Source organism: Trichechus manatus, unplaced genomic scaffold, assembly GCF_000243295.1.
Source record: "Trichechus manatus latirostris isolate Lorelei unplaced genomic scaffold, TriManLat1.0 scaffold00035, whole genome shotgun sequence".
NCBI classification, from domain to species: Eukaryota; Metazoa; Chordata; class Mammalia; order Sirenia; family Trichechidae; genus Trichechus; species Trichechus manatus.
In genome coordinates, this window is record NW_004443971.1 from 13,646,849 (window position 1) to 13,672,666 (window position 25,818).

At 45.5% G+C, this 25,818-nt stretch overlaps 1 protein-coding gene across 1 annotated transcript in view; it reads right to left on the reverse strand.

Annotated features, from left to right (window-relative positions):
• Positions 1-10,392: 10,392 nt before the first annotated feature.
• LOC101340291 (protein phosphatase 1 regulatory subunit 12B-like) overlaps positions 10,393-25,818 on the reverse strand; it is a 94,898-nt gene continuing 79,472 nt past the window's right edge. Inside the window, exons 5-10 of the mRNA XM_023730339.1 lie at positions 25,438-25,454; positions 21,588-21,720; positions 20,514-20,618; positions 16,704-16,757; positions 15,409-15,459; positions 10,393-10,527 (exon numbers count right to left, since the gene is read on the reverse strand). Of these exons, the coding sequence (XP_023586107.1) occupies positions 10,393-10,527; positions 15,409-15,459; positions 16,704-16,757; positions 20,514-20,618; positions 21,588-21,720; positions 25,438-25,454 (495 nt within the window). The remainder of the gene's footprint in view (positions 10,528-15,408; positions 15,460-16,703; positions 16,758-20,513; positions 20,619-21,587; positions 21,721-25,437; positions 25,455-25,818) is intronic.

Below are 25,818 nucleotides of genomic sequence, written 5' to 3' on the forward strand. Positions count from 1 at the left end.
TAGTTAACTGGGCCTGGATTAGGGACCGCTTTTGCTTGATATCTACGTGAGCAGACTTAAGTGTGATGCCAAATTAACAACGGGTGCTCAGTGAAACCCCTGATAATACCTCAGAGGGCAGGAGCCAAAAAAAAAAACAAAAAACAAAAAACTACCAAACCCGTTGCCGTTGAGTCGATTCCGACTCATAGCAACCCTACAGGACAGAGGAGAACTGCCCCATAGGGTTTCCAAGGAGCAGCTGGTAGATTTGAACTACCGACCTTTTGGTTAGCAGCTGAGCTCTTAACCACTGTGCCACCAGGGCTCCATGAGAGCAAGCCACCAGGCCTCAAGTACAGTGTCACCTCACTGTTAAGATCCAGTGGAACCAGTGGCTCACTTGCGGGGCTGGAACTAGGCATTCCCCCTTTCTCTTGGCTCAGTCACTGGATCCCTTAGGCTTTCTTTTCTCAGGTGCAAAATAGCCTGGAAGCTGAAGAACTGGCCACACTGTAAGCAGTTCTCGCTTCTCCATGCCCCTTCTGCTCATCCTGCACCCATCTCATAACGAGACGGCAACATGGCCAGGAGCACCTCCTGTACAGTGTCCCGGATGGAAACTCCTCTGCCAGAAGCCCAGGAGGGGCTGCAGCGCGGCCTAACAGAGGGTTTGCAGTCCCTGGATGGTGCAGATGGTGATGTGCTCAGCTGCTAATCAAAAGGCTGGAGGTTCAAGTCTTCCCAGAGGTACCTTTGAAGAAAGTCCTGGCAATCTACTTCTGACAAATCCATTATTGTAAACTCTATGGAGCACAGTTCTACTCTGACACACATAGGGTCACCATGAAGTCAGAGTCACCTCGACAGCAACTGGATAACAAAGTGCATGGCTTTGAGTTTCTTCTTCTTTCCTCATCTCTAGCTCAGTTAAAAGCCAGGGAGAAACAGTCAGTAGCTCACACACACTTTTGTAGGCTCTACAAAGACGTTTTTGCCTCCTTGCTTCCTGGGTGGAGCTGTATAGTAAGCACGCACTTAGTCTGGGGCGGGGGAGTGGGTAAAATCCAAAACAGAGGTCAGAAACCTCACCAGTGGCCTCAGACAGCAACAGATGCATCCAAGTCTCTGTAAAAATGGGGTGGGAGCTGGGATACAAAAAGATAGGGGGGATCCAGGAACTGTCAAATGAGACTACCCCAATAGAGAATTCAGGGCACTGAGTAAGCCCAAGCATGTCTGTTTTTCTGATTCTTTAGAGGTGACACCCTGAGATCTGCTTAAGCCTGTTACAGAGGCCTGGCTGGGACTAGGGGTCATCATGCCCTGGAGCTATCTGGAAAGGGATAAGCAGCCCTTGAAAGACAAACAGGTGAAGCAGTACAAATTCAGCCAGAGAATCTCCTGATTAGCCAATCCTGACTCCCAAAGGCGTGGCTTGGTTTTGAAAAATATCAAATTCGTGACAACAGAGGGTGTGAGGCTGTACCTAGAACCTTCTCTTCCCCATCCTGATATTTCAGGTGAAGACTTTAAAGTGATATACCTTAGCCCCAAGGTGTCGGCCATGCCTGCAGCTACTCATTCAGTTCAAGCTACGTGGGGTGCTCATGAGTACCCAAAACAGCAGGTGAGGCTGAGAGGCTTATGGCCCCTGAAGAGACCAACAGCGGGTGACTGGCAGGGTAACGCAAGAGAAAGCAGACCTGCCGATGCCAACACCTCCGGAGAATGGCTGGCTGGTAGAGGCCTACAACCACTACTTTGGAGGGCTTCCAGTCAAAACCGAGTTGTGAAGAAATGGTATTTTATTCTCTGAAAGACCAGAATTCAGAGTTCATTTGTCCATTAAAATTAATAGCATAAGAGAGAGTGCCTCAAATTTCCTAGGACGGTTTACACTTTCGTGAGTTCTCAGCCATAGAATCCAGTATTCCTGAGATTGAAAAGCTTGTAAATTTCTCGGTCCACAAGGCAAACTTTCTAGCAAGAAAAGGCAGCATTACATGAAAGGGCCGTGTGAAGCAGCAGGGGTGGAACACCAAACCAAGAGTTTTGAGAACTTGCCTCCAACACTTTTGCAAGGCACAAGCAGGTCGAAGGGAACTCTGTAACCCCTTTGCCTGGTCCATCTACTGGAAAAGGGTCATCATGTTTTCCTGATAATCCAATTTTCTTTTCCTGAGAAAGAGGCAGCAGCCCCCTCAACCCCCAATACCTACGAAGTGCTAGGAGAATTGGTCAACGCCTTGTGTTGATGTCCTCTCTCCCGTGGATGAAGGAAATGCTTACAGTGGAAGATACAAAAGTCCTTATGCTAATGTGGCATTCCCTGAGAACCAAGCTTACAGTGCTCCCACGAGAATACAAAATCCCAAAATAGCAGTAGCTTTCCTTGAAAAATGGCTGGAAATGGAAGAGAGAGTTTTGTATACTCTAAAAATCAGATTTTTCCAGAGGAGACATATCTCCTGTTCTGGGACTGGGGTCTAGAACCGTAGTGCACATGTTTCAGAGAGCCATGGCGAAGTACACTGTCACTGTAACCTGGGAAGAACTTAAAAACGGACAGAGGTAGTAGACATGAGAGAAGGGGTCACTCTGAGCACTGGATACCTCCGGCAATCCTAAAACGATGAGGACTTAAACGACCTGCACGCTCAAAATGAACCGACCAAGGGACAAGACTCTCCCAGAAAGCAAGTACAGTATTACTACTGGGTTACTGTCAAGAACTAATGGCATAATTTTGCACTGAACTTGTAGAATATTCTGTCCGGGACTGGGCATGATATTTTAAAGGAAGATGCCTAAACTGAGACAGGCAGGAAAGGCATACCATGTGAGGAACGATGGAAAGGACTAGGGATACTGCAGATAGAAGATGAAGGGGAGATCACCATCTGCACACATCAGCAGGACTGGGGAGGAGCAACCAGGGCTAGATTGGGGCCACTGGGAGAGCCCACAGGCACACTTCAGCTCACGCTGCCAAAACTGTCTGGTTATTAGAGTTGCCCCACCTTCCCGTAATAAATGCACAGCTGCAGGGGCTTTCTAATCATGGGTTGTAGCTGCAGTTAACAGGGGTCTCTGTGATGCAACAATGGGAAGCCAACCTGTGGGCCTTGCCACTCTAAGTTCCCATGACTCTCACAAATGGGTTGAAAGTATTTCATCCCTTTAAACCTCTCTTAAGAAGTCATTTCTCCTATTGCTTCTAAGAAAGCAAACGTTTCTCTCCTAAATCCAGCTACCAGAAATAATCAAATTCACCACCATTCTCACAGCCAATGCATCTCATGTGCAGCCATCACCTATCTGTCAGTGGAGGCTTGTGTGTTGCGATGATGATGAACAGGTTTCAGTAGAACTTCCAGACTAAAACAGACTAGGAAGAAAGGCCTGGCAATCGACTTTCGAAAATCAGCCAATGAAAACCCTATGGATCACAATGGTCCAATCTGCAACCAATCATGGGGATGGTGCAGGACCTGGCAGCACTTCGCTCTGCACGGAGTCACCAAGAGTAGGAGGCTGATCTGATGGCAGCTAACAACGCACACAGCACAGTGGGCTGCCATCTTCTGTCGTCTTTGTCACAATGTTGCAAGTGTCCTCAGACGCTCTCCTTACACCATATATGTCTTTCCAACCTGCTTCCACTCCCTGGTCCATCTCCCACAATCCAGCCTCTCCACCTCCGTGCCTATAGTCGCAGTGACTCCATGTCTCATCAGAACAGTATCAGGGTGAAGAGAGGAAAACAAGGTCAAAGAGAGGTGAGCTGGAATGGGGTATTCAGAGCCTAGATTTTCTAATAAAGAAAATCACTCTGTAGGGAAACAAGTGGGAGGTGAGAACAACAGGCTGACACTTAACGCCAAGGCCCGGCTTTTCATGGGGAGGGCAGGAGGTGGTGCTGCCACCAAAGCCATTCTTCCATTCCCCAGAGTGCCCCAGGAGAAAGGCCTTCCCACAGTGGCCAAAGACAGCTGAGGCCAGGTGCTCTGTTCTAGCTTTTACACCATGAGATGAGGTTGGGAGGGTGAGAAGGAAGAGTAAGAGAATAGAAAGGAAAGGAATAAAGGAGGCCAGGGCGCCTGAGCCTTGGGGAAAGGGCCAGGCGCAAGGGAGGAATAGAGGTGAAGACTAATCAGGGACGTGGATAGAAAAAAATCAACGTAACACCAGCAGGGAGTTAGAGGAAAGTCAGTTCCTGAGAGGTGAAGAACAGAGCCTGGATGCAGCATCACCGTCACCTTTGAAATTGAGTTATCAGAGGACACTGGGTCAGTGCAAAGGGCGGTGGGCCTCACGTGTTTGGACCAAATCCAATGCGGACAAAGTAGCTGAGCAGCAGGAAGTTGGGGGGTCCATAGCTGAGCCTGGTGTACTCCCCAAGGCCTTCTCCAGATGGCTTGAATGATCACAATCATGCTTCAATTAAAACTGTCATAAAACTCAGGGGCTGTGGGCATGGGAGGACCGGGCGCTGAGAGTGCAAGAAAATGTACAGTGCAGAGGAGGTGACTGCAGGGGGGTCAGAGGAGTGTCCTTCCACCAAAACATTCACCTCTTTTGGTTGGAAGGCAATGGCTGGAAGAGGGGGTTGGGGCAGCATATGCTGTCCCTTCCCCAGAGTCGGGAGCCTAGTCTACTTGGACAGTTTGCTGATGACTCTGATGAGGGCACCATTTTCGTCTTTCAGTCTCTGGTTGTCGGATTTCAGTTCTGTTAACACCTGTAGAGGTGACACAGGGAAAGGTGTGTTAGAGCCTGGCAAGGTAACCTCCATGACCCCTCTCTGAGCAGGCCAGGACGCCCGGGGGCAGAACCTTCTCAGACAGCTTCCGTAATGTAGTGCCACTGCCCCTTATCCCAGGGATGAAATTCTCTGGGATCCTCCTATTTGTCGAGTTGGTAATGTTATTATTTAGGGAGACCACAGCCCCCTCCATCTTTTGAACTAACATATTAAGTAACGGCATGTTATTTCTTTGAATGTGGACTTCATGTTCCACACTGTGTATCCTTTGATTCTACCTAATCACTATTTTAAATTATTCCTGCCCTTGAACTGACCTCTAGCCTAGAGAAATTAGGGAATGCAATATGGGCTGGTGGGGACAGGGGGAAGGAGTTCAGAAAGGACTGGGGGCCATCTAATACGAGTTAAAAGAGGACACTGCTTCACACCCTGTCAAAAACAAAAATGCAGAGCAGTGGGGGGCAGGACTCAGCTCTTCTCCCATAGCACAAGATGGTTTAAGTGCTCCTCCTTCCGGGTGCCTTCGGGGATATAATCCACCAACATTCTCGCTGTGCACATCTACTGCACGTATGACATACTGCACATATCTACTTTCAACCACGAAAACCCAGGGGGCTTATGGATGCTGTCACCACAGAGCTGTGAGGCACAGAGAGCACCAGCCCCCCAGTGAGAGTTCCCAAGCAATACCCAGAGGTCTTATCAGCAGTTTTAGGGGAAGATGATGTAATTCCAGGCAGTAGGGGCCTTTGGGGAAGGAGGGAGCGGAGATTTCAATTCTGTCACTTCTGCCATCTTGGAACCTTACACACAGTGCTGCCCAACTTGAGGAGTTAAGGAACAGCAGCAGCCCCAGCCCCACCTGGACCTTCAAGTCTTTATGTGTGACCAGGCACTCTGACAGGTAAGTTGTGCATCTGAAAAACCCTAGTGGGATGTTAGTAAGGTACAGTTTATGGGTGGGCCCTGTTGGCAGCAAGAAAGGTATAGGTTAGAGGGTAAGTTCATCTTCACCGTCAAGGCTACGAAGTCTATGTCCACACCTCAATACAGATGTCCTTTGACTGATTAATCTCTCAGGTATCAGGACCTGTGGAGCAGGCAATGCCTCTGGTAAACGGTCACCTGGGCTGAGGGGTCAGGAGGCCCATTTAACTCTAGTTCTGGCTCTGCTTACCCACTTACGGCATCTAACTGTACCTTAATGAATATAATCTTTGCTTCCTCTCTCAGGGAAGAAATAAATTATACACGTATGTGTACGCACATAATTATGCTTAGAAAGCAACACATCACAGATATGCAAAGAATTTTTATCAGGGGAATGAAAAGAAAAAAATTAATTGAACATCTACACTGTGGAAGGCACTGTGCTAGAGGGTCTCACTTCTACAGTCTCATTAGCACCTGATAAAGCTGTTTCCTTATTCCTACAAATGAGGAAACAAAGGGTTTCACAACTCATCCAAGGCACCCAGCTATTAAATGGCGCAGCCGACACTGAACCCAGGTGTGCTGGACTCTGTCGCTCATTTTCATTTCTTGGCAAGGTAACAGAGGTGGGGTGGGGGCGGAAAACAGGAACACTGGAAGTCTAGCACCAGCATTGTCGATCATGACCTATTACTTTAGGCAAATCACTTGATCGCTCTGGGTTTCCGCTTCTGCATCGATAAAACAACAACAATTCTGCCCTACCCCACGTGAAGCAGGGACTCGGCGAGGCCCACAGGAGGTAGCAGATGTGGACGCGTGTTGACATACACGATATGCTGTGGGATACTGAGTATTCCTACTAGCTCTAGCAGTTTTCCCTTGAATGTGGGAGGGCAGGCAAGGGAATCTGAGAACTCATTAAGAAGATTTTAATCCAGAAAATACCAAAATAAAGTTTCAGCCCTTTGACTTTGCTTCTCCTACCTCAACCCTACCAAAGCCGCTCTGGTTGCCCTCTCTGTCACACCTCCACACCTCCCCCCCACCCGCCCTAACTTAGCACAGACTTTCGTAAGTGAGAGCTGTTATTGTGGTTATTAATTACTGAAGGCATGAGATCTAGTTTTGCCCCAGATCCTATGGTATCTTGCACAAAGAGAGAAACTAAAAATAACTGGGATCTTTTGGAGGCCCTAGCTCACCCCGGGTGGGCCAGACTGAGTGCTCTATCCAAAACTCATGAAAAGATTTTCAGAAAAAGTCAGCCCAGGGTAGCCTCAAAATGCATCACCTTCCCATCTGCTCTCCAATCCCCATCCTGGGGCCTGCAGCTGGGGTATCAGTGAGACGCTGAAAGCTGTATTTCCATGATGGGGTTCCACAGGCAGGAGAGAAGCTATATATGGCAATGGATTATATTTCACCGCTAGCAGCTCATCAAATCAGAATTGAACTGCTTCCCCTTCCCCTCCCCCCTCTTTTTTTTTTAATGTACCAAACAACTCCTTGAGCCTTGGGTGATTTATTTCCACATTAAGAACTCAATTCCTTGGAAAAAAAATTGGACAAGGCAATTTCCCAGCTGCAACATGCTACAGTTGACATCTTCAGGGAGTGTCAAAAAGTACAAAAAATGGAATGTAGAAATCAAGGAGGGGGGGCCTTATAAACTTCACTCTCAAAAGAGAGAGGGGGGATGAACAGTGTTATCTGAGATTCACTTTAAGTTAGAGAATGATTAAACAAGAACATCTGGCATAACACTACACAAACATGAGCCTTAACAAAGCTTTATGATTTCAACTCTCTGGACCTCAGCTTTTTAATTTTAAATTTCCAGCTTTCTACTGTTTGATGTTAAGGTGTCTTGGAAAAATAAAATTAAGCTGATGCTTTCTCAAGTAGCACTTCTTACAAGCCTTTCATCAGCAGTGAGTTAAAGAGGAAGAGACTCTGAGGGTCCTGCAGCCACAGGGTGAGGGGCTCAGAAGGGGCCTTCCCTGAGCTGCCTTGCTCAGAACTACCTGGGAAGTGGGAAGGGCATCCCCATTTACATTTTGTTTGTATGTGGCTTGCACTACACACTGAGAGACAAGACAATTTCTCCAGGGGACAATTTGGGGGGAAAAAAAAAAGAAAAGGGCCAAATCTCTTGACCACACTGCCAGTTTGGCTTAGTTACCTCATCGTTCTCTAGAGCAGGGTTGGCAAGCTTTTCCTGTAAAGGGCCAGATAGGGAGTACTGGAGGCTTTGCAGGTCAGAAGGTCTTTGTCACAGTGACTCAACTCTGCTGTTGTAGTGCAGAAGCACCCACAGACATAACGATAATATGGAAACAAATGAGCACGGCTCAGTTCCAATAAAACTTTATTTATAAACACTGAAATTTGAATTTCAGATATCATTTCCATGTGTCATAAAGTTTTATTCTTCTTTTGATTTTTTAAAAACCTATTTGTATGGCTCACAGGTGTTACCGGTGGGCCAGAGCTTGCTGACCCGTGACACGAAGGATCATGTACCAGGCAGTGGCTTCCTTTACAGCAGCAAAATCGGGTGGCAGGTAAGTGGCTCTTTGGAAGTTAACCTTCAGCAGGGAAGTCAGAGCACTGAGAAAGCAGAAGGCTGTACTGCATCCCTCAGCAGTCATGCTGGGGCACACTGTAGTGGCTCAACAGATCCTTCTTGAGTTGTTTAGGCTGTACGCTTAACAAACGGCTCAGACTCTATGCCAACTACGCACACAGCTTACATCACAGTGGTTAAGTGCTTGGGCTCTGGAACCTAACATATTTGGTTTGAATTTTGGTTCTGTCACTTACTCTCTAAGTGACCTTCGACAAATTACTTAATCTGAGACCCAGTTTATTCCATATGTAAGATAAAGCATATAAAGCACTTAGCACAGACTTCCATAAATGACAACTGTTATCACGGTTATTAATTACTGAAGGCCTCAGATCTAGTTTTGCCCCAGATCCTATAGTATCTTGCACAAAGAGAGAAACTAAAAATAACTGGGATATCTTTTGGGGCGCCCTAGCTCACCCCAACTCAAATTTCCCAGGCATCTTGGGGCTTATTTTAGGGTGCCGAGTTTGGCCCTAACTGCGGCACTCACTGAGGAGGGTGGTGGAGTTGCTTGCTGGAGCCAGGCCACAGTGACATGTCTCTTCCTGCTTGTGATAGCATCTGCAGCAGGCTATTAGCTCAGCCCGCACGGTAATTCGGGTGCTTCAGATCTAGTGGGTATTCATTGTCAGCTACTGACCCCCAAGGCAAACGCAAACAGGCAGAAAAAGGAATGGGCCCCGGTCAGGACCAATTAGACTGGTGCTGAAAATTAAAAACTCATTTCAGAGAGAGAAACTGCTCAGCAGTGGTGACCCCATCACACCGTCCTGAGATGGGAAAACAAGTGATCTATGAGCCTGTCTCTCAGACCCACAGCAGAGAAAGGCTTCGTTTACTCACACGCTGCAAATCCCTGCTCTCTGCTCCAACGCCTGTCACTTCCTTTGCAAAGCCAGCTCCATCCGGGGGGCCTGGCTGTGTGAGGGTCTTATTTATCCAGGCTGTGTTCTGCCTCACAGCTCACATACTCACAGGGGAAACATACCCAGGGCCCAGAGATTTGTGACAGGGACGAGAGCAATGCCTCCTGAGGAGGGACAGGAAAGCAAAGCTGACTATGGGAAGGAGGCAAAGACTGCTCATCCAGGTCTCCTCACACGGTGGGGAGGAGGATGTTTCTGCTGGTAGGAGCTGGGCCAGAACAGCGCTAGCCTTCGGTCCTAGTCCTCCCCATCCAGCAAGGCTGTCAGACGTGGACATTCAGATCTCTGGCATCCAAAGGGCAGTGGTTCGCAACCCTGGCACAGAAGAATCAACAGGGAGCTCTGAATAAATACTGATGCCTGGGTCTCAACTGAGGCCATTTCAATCTGATTTTGGGGGGTGGGCACAGGCACTGGGATGTTGTTTCAAGCTCCCAGGTGCTTCTAACGTGCAGCCAGGGTTGAGAGCTTCTAGCCTAGGTAACCCCAGGCCCAACCCACAATTTGGAGTCCAGGACCAAACCCAAATGCTCCAGGGACCAGGTTGTGCTTGCATCGCTGTTGACTGAGAAAGCACTATCTCAGTTTTGCAACGACCCCACCAAAGAATTGCGTGTGCATATACATACACGGGGGTCCTGGTGGCACAGTGATTAAGCGTTTGGCTGCTAACCAAAAGGTCAGCAGTTTGAACCCACCTTGGAAACCCTACCGGGCAGTTCTACTCTGTCCTACAGGGTCGCTATGAGTTGGCTGCAACTCGACAGCAATGGGTTTGGTTTTTGCACATGTACACAGGCATGTGCATACATACCCACCGTGTATGCCTATGTGCACACGTAACAGAGTGAGCAAATACACACTCAGTTTCCAAGGGAAGAGAAGGTAGTGTGGTCATCTTCCCAAATACACTGCTAGCCCAGCTGAGGTCTCCCCTACTGCTGCCCTTGACCTAGGATGTTAAATCCCAGCTTATGGTCTCAGCCCTGGCTCCTTCCATCTCCATATGACCAACCTCTAGAGGAACCTGCCTGTGGAGGCCCTGGTGGAACGGGGCTGAGCACAGAGCACCTGAGACCAACACGAGGCGTGAACCTGCCTGGAGCAGTGGAGGAGGGAAGTGAGGTGGAGAGGAGGGGCAGGGGCTAGAGGTCGTGGGTTTCCGAGGACTCCACGGACTCCGAGAGTCTGGCCACCACTCGGGTCAGGGCCCTGTTTTCAGCCTGCAGTTGCTCGTTCATCTGCTTCAAGGTCTGAATCTGTTTTAGCTGGTGGAGGTTCTGTAGAGAGTGAGACGTGGAGGGAAAAGACAGACAAGACAGACAGACAAGACAGACCAGAGGAGATAAAAGTAGGACAAAGAAATCACGTGACTTTTTGTTTTTGTTTTTAGTTTGCATGCAAGCAAGGAACTGAGAAAGGCAGGCTGATGACAGTGACTGGGAGGGAAGGATGGAGAAAAGCACCGAGAGGGGAGAGCTGTGTCTGTGATTCTTGGCTAAGGTCTGAATATGCTGAAGGTCACCATATCAGTACAACCACTGAGCAGCTCAAAAAGCACATCTGGATTGCTTTGGGAAATGACAGCCCGCCATGTGGCTGGGGGCCTTCTGAACTGAAGTTACGTGGTTAAGCCATAGCCTCAGGGACCCTTCTCATCATTGCTGGGATTGGAGCTGAGGACTCAGGGTGCTCCTAAATCCAGCTGCCGTCCTTTTCTCTCCCGGTCTCTCATCTTTCCCCCATATCTGATCCCCTATTCCACCTGTTTTCTTTCTAGGTCCTCCTCTTATGGTGTTTATTTTTCATTGTTAAAAATAAAAAGAAGAAAAATAAGAGGGGTCTGCTGTTTAAATATCTTCATATGGGGGCATGTACTATTTAGAAGGTTGAAGTGATGCACACCAAAATAATACAAGCACTGGCGGCTCTCCGGATGGCCCGCTAACCACTTAGTAAGAAGCTTCATTAGCCTGCTGGTTCCCCCTCTGCAGTCCAGAGGGCTCGTTCGTGGCCCAAGGACTGCTAACTTGCCTCTGACGTGCCGTAGGATCATCTGCATCACTAAATTCATAGCTAACTGCGCTCGCTCTGTCTCAGAGGCCGAGGGCTGCTTAAAGGTGTTCACAAAAAGACTCACAGTCTGGAAATTAGAACCGTGCACAAAAGGTAGACATCATAAATGTCCAACGAAACAGAATTCATTGGATCAATGTGCTAGCCCAGCTCTTAATATATGTCAGTGTTGCAGTGGAACAGAATAACCAGCCCACAGAAAGTCTTCCTAATGCTTCTTATCCCACAAGGGATCAAAGACTTTATTCAATGGAATTATTTCCCAGCCTGCCTGCTCTATTGTCCTTCATAAGTGGCCATCTGCATTGACCCGGAAACTGAGACAATGAGCTCTTTGAGAGGAGGGAAATGATTTTGTTACGTGAATGGGGTTTTATAGGTGAGGGTGGACAATCCTGTAGGTTATAATAACTATAAAAAGTTGCCAGGTACCAGAGAAAAGTCTCTCATACTTTCATGGATGAGAATGACAGGAACGGAAGATTAGTGACGTTAGAATTGTTTAGGTGTGAAGAAGCAAGAAACTGAAAGGTAGTATGAGGGGAAAAACAGTGAAAAGGAAAAAACAAGTGGAGACAAACTGTTGAATTCTCTCTTTCCCCATCGAGGGAGAATGGTCACTTTGCAGAAAAGGTTGGGCAATGTAACCACTAGAGGGTAGGGCCTGGCTTGCCCACTGCATGCATCTCAGCCATGGCAGGACAGAGGACAGAGATCATGGTGCAGCATAGGGAAATATTTAAAGAGATGGGCAGGGGCCAAATTTCCAGACCAAAGGAAAGTCCCTGGCAATCACCCTTTTTTAGTGTTTACCTTGGGCCAGAGCTTTCAACAAAATCATTGTCATTATACAAAGTGGTCCCTGCCTCACAGAATAATATTAAAACATGAGCTATGAAAGAGACTCAATCTAACATGTGAATGCAAACTGACTGAAGCGGAAGACTTTGGAAGTTAGCAGCATGAGGGAGAGAGGCAGGAAACAATCTGGTGGAATGTTCTATAGGAAACAGTACTGAAGACAGGAGTGGCAAAGGGATGAAGAAGGGGGCAGGGCACAGAGCAGGGTGGGCAAGGGCAGAGTTTAGGGGCAGGATCAGGCTAGCGATATTTCCAGAGTAAATAAAATAAAAATTCCAAGACCAAGCTAAAAAGGGATTGGCTGCTGGGTCCCGCCCATGCAAGGACCTGGGAAAGGAAGGATCTGGCAATGAGGCAGATGCTGAATGGAGGATGTTGGGGAGAAGTAATCAGGTCTGATGTGGGCACATCCCAAGACCAGCGACAGACCTAGCAGGGCTCACACTGACATGCACGCCTGCCAGAGGTTGACATATCCTCCCACTCCAATCCAGGATCTGGGTGGAGTTTCTCCTGGGGGAATTCATAAATACTTACCTTTCCAGGTAAAAGCCAGAAAGGCACAACCCACGTCACAACCACAGAGCCCCACACCCACGTGGGTGAGCCCATCTCAGGGCCCCCATTTCACTTTCTGATCCCAGCCCACAGCCTGTGGACAGCACTAGCCTCGCTTTCTATCTTTGAGCACCTACTGGATCTTCAAATTGCTCCCTACTGATTGTTCCAAAAAGGCGGGGGAGTTTGTTATAAACTGCATACACAACCAGCACGGGGACACTGGCCCCAAGCTCTGCTGCTCCAGACTGACAAGACAGTCATCTGTTCTGCTGGCTGCTCACCTAGTACACACAGATTCTGGCTACCAATCCTTCCAGAGACGTTCTTCACCGTAAACTGTTGTCTGCATTGAGGAGCTGGACAGCTAACCAAGCATCTTCTTAGACTCCTTTAGGGTTAGTCGCACCAATTTTATGATGTTTGTATCTGTATATTTGAAGCTTTGCCTCTCAAGAAATGCATTAAAACTCCAAATATACAAACCTAAATTGGCGTGACTGGAGAGGCGCTGACGCTCCTCCCCCTAGTCTTCTAGGGGGCGCTGGGCACTTTACAAACCTGGTATTAAGGCTTTGATTTGAGCAAATGGTCTTTAGGGGCTTTAGAGCTTGCAGGATTTCTTCTCCATTTGCTTTGTAATCGGTAATGGAGAATAATGGCAACTGACTGAATGGGTGGATCTTTTTAAACTAAAAAATCAGTGTCAAATCAGCTTACCTACTCTACTGGCTTGGGGACTAACCAGTCTTGATCTGGCTCCACTTGATAATTCAAAAGAACTGATTTTGAAGTTGGCTGGCAAATGGCTGATGGCTGGGGAGAGCACACACCCTTATGTAATGTAATCTCTATTGAGGAAAGGAAGGAACTCATGACCTAGTTTAGGAAACCATAGCCTGATTGGACAAAGAGAGAGACAGAAATATGTAACTCTTCAACCCACAGCCCTACTTAAGGGGCTCCTATATTTGCCAATTTAGACCTGGAATAGAAATAAAGAAGGAATGTAATTTCTCCACCTTTGGACACTTTCTGGGTCTGTGTGTGTGAGCCTGAGTGGATGTGATACAGAATTCCAGGACTGGTGGGATGGCTTTGGGCTCCTGGCTACTCATTGGAGGGCACCTGCTTTGGCCTCATTTACATGCTCCTCATCAGCATTTAGACCATTTCTTAATGGGCGTCACCAACAGCTGCCTAACAGCAGAGTACAGATGGTATAACTCAGGGGGTTTCAAACACAGGAAAAGGCCCCATGCAAGCAAGGGCTGAGGATATTCATTCATCAAGAACTGTTTAGCTCTACTAACATACTGCTCTAAATGGGAGAGAATGCTTCCGTGTGGTAGGTGAGGTGGGTCTGGAAAAACCAGAAGATGGAGAAGCTTAATGGTTTAGGTCATACTGTTTTTCATCATCTCAGGAGAATCAACCACTTACTATTTCTGTTCTGAATTAACTTGGAAAATTTAAAGTTGCACTGTTTGAGATGTAAATAGGTACTACTAGAAATTCTATGTGGCTGCTATCAGTTATGGTGGTTAAGGAATGTAGGGGCAGGGCTTGGCATTTCTCCCTCCTTCTGGAAATATAGAGAGTAACAGACTTGCGAGCATTGAATCTTGTGTAAACAATGACCCTGTCAGGTCCGGAAAGTTCTATCAGTAAAGAACCATCCTTTTCAGGCTACTGGAACAATAAACATCTCTCCCAAAGTCTCCAGCTGCATATTAGGGATGCTTGCTCACAGAAAGAGACCTGGGGATCTACCGAATCCTGTCCCTGAGCTTCTGTTTCCCAGGTGGAGAATCCCATGTTTCACCAGATGAACATCATATATCCACTAAAATAAAACCCTTGAAGAAAGAGAAAAAGCTGAGTGAGTGCTAAATGACTGTGGGCATGGGGCATCAGGCACTGTAGGGCTCAGATGCTCCCAAATCACACCCAGGTAGCCACGCTGAGCAGCTCCATATTTTGGTTAGATTTCCAGTTCTTAGCACTCAAAACTGCCCAGGTTGGCAGTCATCCATTAAAATGGCTAATGAGGTGGGGTCAGGGGTCACGGTGAGGAAGAGAGAAGGCAGCAGGCCATGAAGTACATCCGGAGGCCTGAGATTGTTCCAGTGGGAGAGTGGCAGACATTCCTGAGTATTTCAGGGGATAGGACCAGGCAGGCAGTCAACACATGCATAAATCTTCATTCTGCTGCAGAATGACTCCAACTGTATTCTTTCCATCAAGGGGCTGGGACAGGGAAGGGCGTCAGGGAGGAAAGCCTCTGGTCCTGATCAGGTTTCCCCAGGCACCTAATGGGCTCCGCAGAGCTGAGATCAGTCCCATGAGGGTGGAGCACTGCTTGGAAAAACCTTAAAAGTTCATCTCAGGTTTGTCTCCAGCCTGCTGGAGACTTCCCTTTAAATCCCTTAAAGCTACACTTGTTCCTAGAAGGGCTCTGAGGCAGCCACAGTGGATGTTGTGTGAGCTGAGAGACCTATGAAATGGTGAGGAGAGGCGCTCATCCCCTCTTCACACATCATCTCGTCTTGAGGGTGGTGAGTTTGCAGTAAAATTTGGAGGGGGCAGACCAATGCTCAAATATCCAGTCATGGCAGGCATTCAGAGGGCAGGTGTACAAAGAGAGAAAGAAAATCTCTTCATACCTTCATCTCCTCCTCCATTTCTGACATTTTCCGCTCCAAGGCTCTCTTCTCCTGTTTAGAAACAATGAGACTGTTAAAGCATCTAACGGCTTTAGAAGAGAGTCAAAATGCTGTCTCCCAGCTGCCATGTGATCAGCAGCTTCACGGTCAAAGCATTTGTCTACTGACTCAGGCAAACTTTACCCAGGCGATCTGAGCACTGTCTGATCCTGCCACTTCTGGAGCTACTTCACGGATAAATATTACATTATCTAAGTCTCCTCTCAGAAAATCAGAAGATATATGGGGAAATGACTTGTTAATATGCAAACGGGATAAGGCCAGGGCACCCTAAGCTATTCTGTTGAGTTAAAGACTTCATGGAATTTCAAATGACTGCAGTGACCAAAAAGGCATCATGATCTTCAGTAATGCTCCCCCTAAATTCCTAGGGAACTGCTTCTCTCAAGAGGAGGAGCAGATGGTGAGCAGGGAAATAGACATCGCTGTCTATGAAGAAACAGCACCTCTCCCCCTAATCTATTTCTCTCTCCCAGCAATTGAGTTCTGATATAGCCTGAACTCAAAGAGTACTCCTTGATTAGATGAGATACCAAGGAGGTTTGGTTACAGGCCAAGGAAATAAAATATAAAACTAAGCTGCTTTCCAAATTAAACAGACAATAACAGGAGAGATGGGAACACATTATATTCCTAGGGTCAAATTCAAGCTAGGGTTCATCAATAAATCTAATCACATTTTCACAATCAAAGAATGTCAACTCCCAGAAAAATACTCTGAATGCAGTTGGAAGAGGTCAGCAACTGAACCAGAAATCCTCCCATCAGTCAGAGTGAGTAAAAGTCTCTACTGGCTCATGTTTCAAGTCACAAGACGTAAACCTAAACCGATGGCAGAGGGTCCTGCGGAAACTTCCTTTCTGTTCAAGGTGACGGGAAGGGCAGAGAGGTCTCGGACTTGGGTGTGCATGTGATGATTTACGGTAAACCCAAGTATATTTGGGGTGTGTGCATGTGTGCAGGAGGCAGAACAATGTATGAGATGACCTTCCAAGGACCCTTCCCACCCAAGACTGGAATATGTGAAAAGTCCTGACCATCCAAGGATGCCAAAAGGACTCACAATCAAACTGCTGCCCAGAGTCAGACAAAAAGAATTTATTATCAAGCTGGGAATGGAATGTGGCAGAACTCCCACCTTCTAAGATGAACTTTTTCTATTGGCATGAACAACAAAGTCCGGGAAAGTCAGAAGAGAAGAGGAGGTGAAAAGGGGGAAAGAGACACACACATACCCGCTTCTCCATCTCCAGCATCGATGACCGGTCAGAGGTCTTCTCTTGTTTCTGCTGGTGCAAACGGAAGGAAAACAGTTGTTACTTAAGTTGTCTCCGGGCCAGTGGAAAGCCCAGTCTGTCCAGCTTCACCATCAGACATCCAGAAACAGACAGCAGGGCGTTGGGCTTTCATACAGCAGGGGTCCTGAGCAAACAGACTCTCACAGCTCTGTAAGCCTAACATTATCTGCCGCTCTGAAGCTGGCTGAATTCCCACTGGGGAGGGAAGGCAGGTTAAGTGCTGTTCCCTGAAATTTCAAACACATACAAAGATATCACTCCCAGCACACACACCCACCCACACACACATACACCCACCCACACACCCACACACCCACAATTTGCTAAATGTCAACTACCTCTCTACACCTCTCAAAACCTAGAGGAAATGAAAAGTGGCTTTTCTTCTTTAAAAGGCCAGGAACTCCTGAGCTGGAATGTCTCAGGCCCCATGGATTTGGGGTTCATGTTCAGAGGGTACCCATGGTACTCTTCTACAGACTTCCTCTCCCCCTAGTCTTTGTCTGGGGAACTGAGGCTGTTTCTGTTTCACAGAAGTGGTTTTCACATGAGGGTAGGCTCCCTGGGGTTCTAAGGGGCCCATTCATAGCATCTACCCTGGCTTGAACAGAGTAGTTCCATTTTCATCTGTTTTATATATTGGGTTTCCAGGTAAGGTAAGATTTTATTTGAATACAAGATCGTGCAACTTAAAAGAAAGTTAGAAAGTTTATTTTAGATCCTCTTCAACTTTCAATTTAAACTAAATTTTGTAGAGGAGCTAAAAAGATTTAGCCACCATAGCTAAAAAGTAGAATAAACCTCAGGTTATGACCCTGCCTTAAGCAGGGGAATGGAAATAAATCCTCAAGTCCCTTTTGGACTTAGCATTACAGAACTGAGCAGAATTTCTTACATTCAAAAGGCATTTAATAAACATGGGGTAATTATTTTTATTCTAATTTTATTATGCCTAGTGTCAGGCACAGACAACATTTAATAAACACAGAAACTATGCTGGTCTTCTTGCAGAGGTTTTTTTGTTTTGTTTTTTAAATAAGGAATAGCCAGGACTAACAGTAAAACTTGGAATTCTGGCTCCTGTCCTGGGCTTTCACCTTCTGTTCTGAAGGTCATGGCCATCTGCCTTTACACCACATCTACCACAAAGCGGAAGGCAAAGAAAAAATGCAGAAGTAGATCCTGTAGCTTGCTCATATCCCCATGAGTCTCTCTTTCCTAAGCCCAAGAAGCTGTGATGATTTCACCATTTTCAAGGTTCACTTATAAAAAGAATAACCAGCTTTTCTTTTTTTTTTTTTGGTTTTTAACCCCCTTAGAGTATGGGTGGACCTTTTATATAAAAACAATATGTGTGTCCATGTGGTAACCATCTCCACACAAATGTGTGAGGCTGACAGGCCCTCCCTCCACTGCCCTGCCAAAAACTCCATGTTTGGTAAATAGCAGAGACTAGGTTTGTAGCACAGCATTTCTTCTGAATTTTAATAACTTGTATTTGGCAAAATCAAGTATATTCCGATGCACCCAGCAAAGCGGATGGCTGGAAGTAAATGCTTCTCCCCATGGCTGGAAAGGCTGCTTCTATTTTCAGTGCCCTTGGTGCAAGTCAATGTCAGCGGCTTGTTAGTTGCTCACCACTCTGAGCACGGGCTGGCGGAAGAGCCGAGAACCCCTAAAGGTCAGGAAACAAGCTAGCTGTCAGAAGCTTCTGAGGAGACAGTGGGGAGCAAGCGGGAAGGTAAGACTGGGTTCCTTACATGGCTGCTCCTCAATTTCTGTAAAACAGCCCCAGTAATAACTAACGAGAACCAACATAACCTCTGTATCATTGCCAATATGTGGCACTATTCAAAATTCAAAATTAGCCTCAGAGATTTTCTGAGGGTCTACTTGGAAACTCTATGGGGCAGTTCTACTCTGTCCTATAGGGTCACAATGAGTCTGAATCAACTCGACGGCAACAGGTTTTTGGTTTTACTGTGAATAGCACTCAGCTGCTAACCAAAAAAGGTCAGCAGTTCGAACCCACCAGCCACCCCACAGGAGAAAAGACCTGGCGATCTGCTCCCATAAGGATTATTGTCTAGGAAACCCTGTGGGCAGTTCTACTCTCTCATATGGGGTCGCTATGAGTCGGAATTGACTGGATGGCACACAACAGCTGTGAATAGGAACCCCTGGGTGATGTAAATGGTTAAAGCTCTTGGCTGCTAATAGAAAAATCGGAGGTCTGAGTCCACCTGAGGTGCCTCAGAAGAAAGGCCTGGTGATCTACTTTAGAAAAATTACCCATTGAAAACTCTATGGAGCACAGTTCTACTCTGACACACATGGGGTCAATGTGAGCTGGAACTGTTCGCCGTCAACTGGTAAACTGTGAATAAGACATTCTGCCTGGCTCAGTAATGTTGGGACCAAGAGACCTTGGGTCCATCCTCCTATCTTATGGCAGTTATACCTAAGTGAGTGTGTGAGTGTTTTTATTTTAGATTGAGTGACCTACTTTTCTTGTTTCACTAAATCACTTTAAGCCCAGTTGTTATCTGTCTGTGTTACCGTAGATCTCAGAAATTCCCAGTCAAAGAGCCATGTTCAACTACTACAACCAGGCAGAAGGCAATGCCTCTTCCAAACTGACAGGCAAGCTCACAGGGCAGGCCATCCATTCTGTGCCTGGCCAAGCCTTCTCCAGAAAGTGTAGGTGTCCTGGGTGTCTTGCTGGGATTCCATGCAGCTCTATGGTGCTATCTTTCAAGTGCTGGCACTCCCTGGCTCTTCCCATTCCAGAGAGGTTGCAACAACAACATGTTCAGAGTGTACTCAACCCTTTGCCCTCCAAAACCCAATGTACTTGGTGCTGCACAACCCGAGCAACTTAGCCTTTGCCTTTGGATTATATCATACAGCCAGAACTAACGAGCCGCCTCTGGTTTTCATTCCATGTCCTCTCAGTAGAGTCATTTTTACCTCATTTAGCTTTCAGAATTCTTAGTTCCCAGGCATTTCAGGACGGCAATAACTCAATAGGTTTCCTGTTAACTCAGCAATAACCTAAGATAGCACTTCCTTTAGCTTTTGGCTGCAGGGTTTGTTTCACAGGAGATGAGGCTATTACTTCCAGCATCCTCTAAAGCATCATCTAATTAAATCTGACCTGGTGGTAAGAGGAAATGGTTTATCTGTCTTTCGGCCACTAAGGTTCCTTACTCCGAAGCTGAAAGACAGTGGTGGCTTGCGGAGGCACCATATGCAATGGACAGAATCTGCTTTGGGACTTAAGCCTATGTTATTGCACCACCTTTACCCTTGATTTGTTACATGCTCTAAGCAAACCACTCATTGCTCCGGGCCTCTCTGTACTAGGCTTAGCAGTGTCTTGCTTATCCTTCTCCAGTGGCGACGTACAGATACACTGAGCTGAAACATGAAGAACGACTTAGGAGAAACCATCCAGGACTTCCTCCGCAGTGGGGGAGTACGGTACTTGGTAAGGAGATAATCCTTATTAATTATCAGCACTTGGACCATCAGGAGTTGTCCACTGAACTATCAATTTTCAGTTTAAGTTAAACACTAATTGACTGGGTCCTAAAATCAAATCAGGATCTAAGAGGCTTATATCTCACCATCTGAGGAGAGCCGCTCTCGACTGTCTCCCTCCCCGTCTCTAGCTCCCGAGTTTAGTTTGCCCCCTGACACCCTAAGCCCTGCCTCAGCATCTTTTCTCCTCCTCTTCCCCCTTACCTGGGCCATCTTCTCAAGCTTGGATTTTACATCTGCTAACTCTAGCTGGGCCTCCTGAAGTTTTGTTTTCAGTTTTTGGTTTTCGGTTAGGGCACTCTCGTAGAGCTGGCAGGAAGGGAAAGAGAGAATCAGGTCACCTACAAGGCTCGGCTCCCAGAATTAGAACTCACATCTTTTCATCATATGAGAATGCCTCAGGCTCTCTGGTCCAAGCCACCATTGTGTTGTAGAAGGTGAAGATGCAAGGTCTAGGGAACAGAATGCATTCAGCCTACTGGCCTCTAGCTTCTTAAAAGTCCCAGATGCTGAACACACAGAGGACAATAACTTCCACAATGTTAATTGTGGGGGAAAAAGCAGTCATTCTGTTTTCTCTTACATGGCATTTGCAGTGATTAAAAGTGTGGCTCACATGCAGCCATATCAAAGAGAATTATCTTTTTGAGCCAGACTAGTGGGTATGTTAGTTCTGCTTAAGAAAACATTAACAAAACGAATGTTTTCCTAACAAAAACATTTTTTTTTCCTGGTATTTCAAGCACCTGAAAAAGAGGGTTTACAAGCCTGCCCTTGGAGCTGGGTACTCTTCGGCAAGAACCACAGGAAATAAACTGCAAAGTGACTTAAACCTTATCCAAACCCAGATTATTATTATTATTTTGCCACCACCAAGAAGTATTTAGTTGATATTCACAAGACCTTATTAAAAGCATATGTTTGTTAAAAACAACAGGGTCTACGAAATGATTCTCAGGGGCTCACTCACACAGACAGCATTACTTTTATTTCCCTTTTTTGCAATTCTTAATTCCTTGCTTTTTCCAACACCTCTAAATATCACATTCTAAGGCATATATTCACTGCACTAAGAACAATACACAAAGGCACCTTTATTTAGCTGGTGGATAAGAGGTAAACCAGGAAACTTGCAAGGAATTAGTTGTTGCTATTTATCACTTAGGTGCCTGTTCTTTGGCTTCAGCAGAACTGCACTCCTTTTTCTATACTGGTGGAAAAGGCTGAGAGGTTTCCATACTGTAACCCAAAAGTAGGAAAACGAAAAAGGGGCCCTACTCTTTTATAATCCTTGTTGCTGTCCTCTTCCACCCGGCTGGTCAGGCTGGCCAGACGGGCCTCCCGCCGAGCTCTTGCTGAGGCTCGGTCATAGGAATCGCTGCTTGTAGGATTGCTGCCTCCTGATTCCAACCTGTGGGAAATGAAATAAGAGGTAAAAATTGGTATTGAGAACAAAGAAGTGGGTAAAAGTAATACTTAAGGGTAGTCTGTGGCTTCTCTAAGAAGCACTTGAGAGTCCTGGGCAGAAACAAGGCACGCATTCCTTCCTTGAATCTCTCAGCAGCATTTGGGGACCTCACGGCTAAGCTGCGCAGGCGAGCGTGGAGAAGGAGGCTGTCATTTGCCAAGAACGGAGCTTACTTGAAAAATTGGTGGTGGTTTGGATCCATGTGCTGACTTAAATCTTAGAGCTTTTCAAATTAGTTTAGGTTTGAGCAGTTTCCCTCAACACAGTGTGTTTTAAGAGCAAAAGTTTCTTGGACCTCAATGGCTCTTGGAAAATGATTCCAATGAACTGTTAATGAATCAGAAACATATGGACTTGGAGATCTGAGCTGGATGTTGAATGCGGGAGGAATGGAGATGGGGGGGCACCGTATGCACACTCTTTAGATGTACTGCAGGTTTGCTGGGATCCCAAACATTGCAGGGGGACCATCACAGTGCCAAAATAGCTAGTTTTCTTCTTTCTTATCCATATTCCACACGGAGACTGCTATGCCTGTGGTTAGGATTTCTATATCTTCCAGCAATTGAGCAACACTCTAGAGTTGATGGTGGTTTTATTTCTAGTATCAGTAAGTTCATCAGGGGAATGGTCTCTCAGCTGACTACCTGAAAACTGAAGCTTGTTTAAACGTACAACTATCATCCTGATCCTAAACACTGAATTATCCTTTTCTCAGGCTTTACTCTTTTCAGACTAAAATGTGGCATACAGGAAGCTGCTGCGTACAAACCAACCCTGCAGGGTTCCAGCACCTGGGACTAGGATGGTCTCACGAGGCTCAGCTGTGGAACTTTCATCTGATGTCTCTTTGGTAGACATTGCCAAAGTTGGGGCAGTGGGGGGACCAAAATGAGCACTAGAAGAGGTAGACACAGAAAGGGGAGAGGCAAGGTAACTGGCATCTAATGACATTAGTGGTCACTCTTCTCTTACGGAGATGCTGAGTCCCACAGCATTCTCTCTCTCTTGTTTTTGTAAATAGAAATCTCTTTCTTCATTTTCCTGATTACAAAAGCAATACATGTTTGTAAAACAATTTAAGGAGTACTGAAACATCTGAAGTAGAAAGGGAAAGTCATCATATGCTCCTGCCCAAGAAATAACCACAGTTAACAGTTTAGTTCCTATCTTTGCAGGATCTAAAACACATAGATAAATATGTTAAAATATATATTTATATAAATAAAATCAGATAATACGTATTGTTGTCTAGCTCCTCCTCCCCTCTACACTTATCACTATGATTGTGAGCATCTTACCATGGAAGTAAAGAGATTTGTCTTATTTTTTAAAAATGACTGCACAGTCTTCCATTGTGTGGTTGTATGATAATTTATCTAACTAATCCTCTATTGATAGACCTTGATATTGTTTCAAAATTTTTAGCTACTTATAAACAATGCTACAATGAGCAGACTTGTCTATAAATCTTATGCATTTGTCCAATTATTTCCTTAGAATAAAATCTTAGAAGTTGAATTGCTCGTTCAAGGAGTAAATATATTTTAAATGTTGATATATATAGCCATACTGCCTTCCAGAGAGGCTTAATCCTTTCCAATCCACTACAAGAAATATAATATCTTATTGTCATTAATTTTAATATTTTTAAATCATTAGTGAGTTCAACATCTTTGGTTATTTATACTTCTTTGTTTCTGAATTGTTTATTCATAGCCTTTGTCCAGTGGGGTAATCACCCGTTTCTTGTTGTGTCAGGGGAGCCTATTACATAGCAGGACCTTTACGACCGTCTAACATAGGTTGAAAACCCTGGTGGTGTAGTGGGTAAGTGCTACGGCTGCTATCCAAAAGGCTGGCAGTACGAATCCACCACGCGCTCCTTGGAAATCATGTGGAGCAGTTCTACTCTGTCCTAGAGGGTCACTATGAGTTGGAATTGACTCGACAGCAATGGGTTTGGTCAATGGGATAACACAGGTTGCAGAGTCCTGGTGGCACAGTGGTGAAGACCTCAGCTGCTAACCAAAAGGTTGGCAGTTTGAATCCACCAGCCACTCCTTGGAAACCCTATGGCAGCTCTACTCTGTCCTATAGGGTTGCTATGGGTCGGAATTGATTCAATGGCAACAGGTTTGTTTTTTTTGGTTTAACATAGGTTGCAGATATTTTTCCCACTTTACTTTTTTGTCTCTCTTCATGGTATCTTTTACTAGCAGAGATTTTAAATTTTATATAATTTAAATTTGACAATTTTTACCTTTATGGTATCATGTTTGGAAAGGTGTTTCCTATATAAAGATTAAAATATTCTCTTCTACTATTTTTGTGGTAAAACGTTTTTCTCTTAACAGCTGCAATCCATCTGTAATCTATTTTTTTGTACGGCTGGAGGGAAGGCTCTATTTTCCCAAGCAGACAGTCAATTGTCCCAATTATCACTTACTGAACAATCCTTTTCCCCACTGAGTCAAAAAGTCATCTTTTATACATAACTTTTTTGAGGGGTTTTCTATCCATCTCTTTGTTTATTCTTTAACTAGTACCTCACTGTTTTAGTCACTACAGCTTTACAGCAAATTATGAAGTCTGTGGGGAAAGTCTCCTTTCACAAATGACCATTATAATGTAAAAAAGTTCACGAAAGATTAACTATAGCAAATACCACTCTGTACCAATTTTGCAAAACTAAGAAATTTTCTGCTATGTTAGAAGTAAATTATTTATCCCAGCTGGGTGCCTGGTGGGAGGGTAAGCAGAGGAAGAATACATGCAAGCTTGTAAATTTTAGAGTATGTTAGTAAGGTGGAATCAGCTCAATTACCAAACAAATTATAAGAGGAGGAGACTCACTTGCCCTACGCTATGCCATAACTACATCTTCCCCCCAATCTCTTCTCAATTTCTCCATCAAAGGAGAGATTTCAACTTTTGGCTCCATAGTCTCTATGATTTTATTCTTCATGAGGATCAGTTTTGTACCCTTGGACAGTAAGTGAAACATTACAGAGGGTCATCCCCCAAAACTATATGAAAGTCTGAAATTCCTCCTTAATTTTTTGGCAAGTGCCAAACAGGTCTTCAGTTCATTCAACAAATTATTACTGAGCACCATCTCGGCACAGGTGTTGTGTTGGATCGACTATTAAATGACAGTGTCTAACCTCAATCTCAATTCTGATAGCTAATCTACAATAAAGCCCTCCCCGAACTATCAGATTAAGTTAATTGCCTCTCCTCAGTGCTTATAATACCTGTCCAGACAACTGTTTTGGCACTTACCACATTCTATTGAAATTACCTGTCTCTCCAGTCATTTGTAAGCTACTTGAAGGCAAGGATAGTATCTAATTCACTTTGTTTCCCTAGCTCCTGGCATGGGGTGTGGTATACTGGTGCTTCGGAAAGATTAATCCAGTGGAATTATACAAGATGAACTGGAAAGGGGAGAATCTGGAGGCAGGAAGGTGGGTTGAAAAGCTATATTGCATTACTTTAGAGGGAGATAATAAACATCTGAATTATCGTGGTGGCTGTGGAAATGAAAAGGAAGGAGAGGATGCAGAAACATTACTAAACTATTTCAAGCTAAATTTAGTTAGAAATGCATTTACTCACAAGTATTAAGCATGCATATAAAATAGGGAAAGTTCTTACCTAGAAAGTCTTTCATGCTAGAGAAAGAAGGAGACAAAAACAAAAACACAGCATTAGCAAGGGACTTGTTTTTATTATTTCCATTTATAAATGCATTTTTCAAATCAGATGTCTCAACTTCACAGCTGGAGATAGAGGTGCGATTTAAGAAACGCAAATTCAACTGGCTGCACAAAAGAAAGTCAGGCTGCTTAGCTCTAGCTCACACTTTTCTGTATTCCATGACTCACTAGGTTTGAGACTCTGGGGACAGCATCTTTTTAAAGTGGAAGTCAGCAAAATGCAAAGTGATAAAAAACTGGCACTCTCCCCACAAACTAACAAACAAACCTTGTGTTCTTGGAGTGACCATCACTGACTTTCTGTGCAACACAGAGTCTC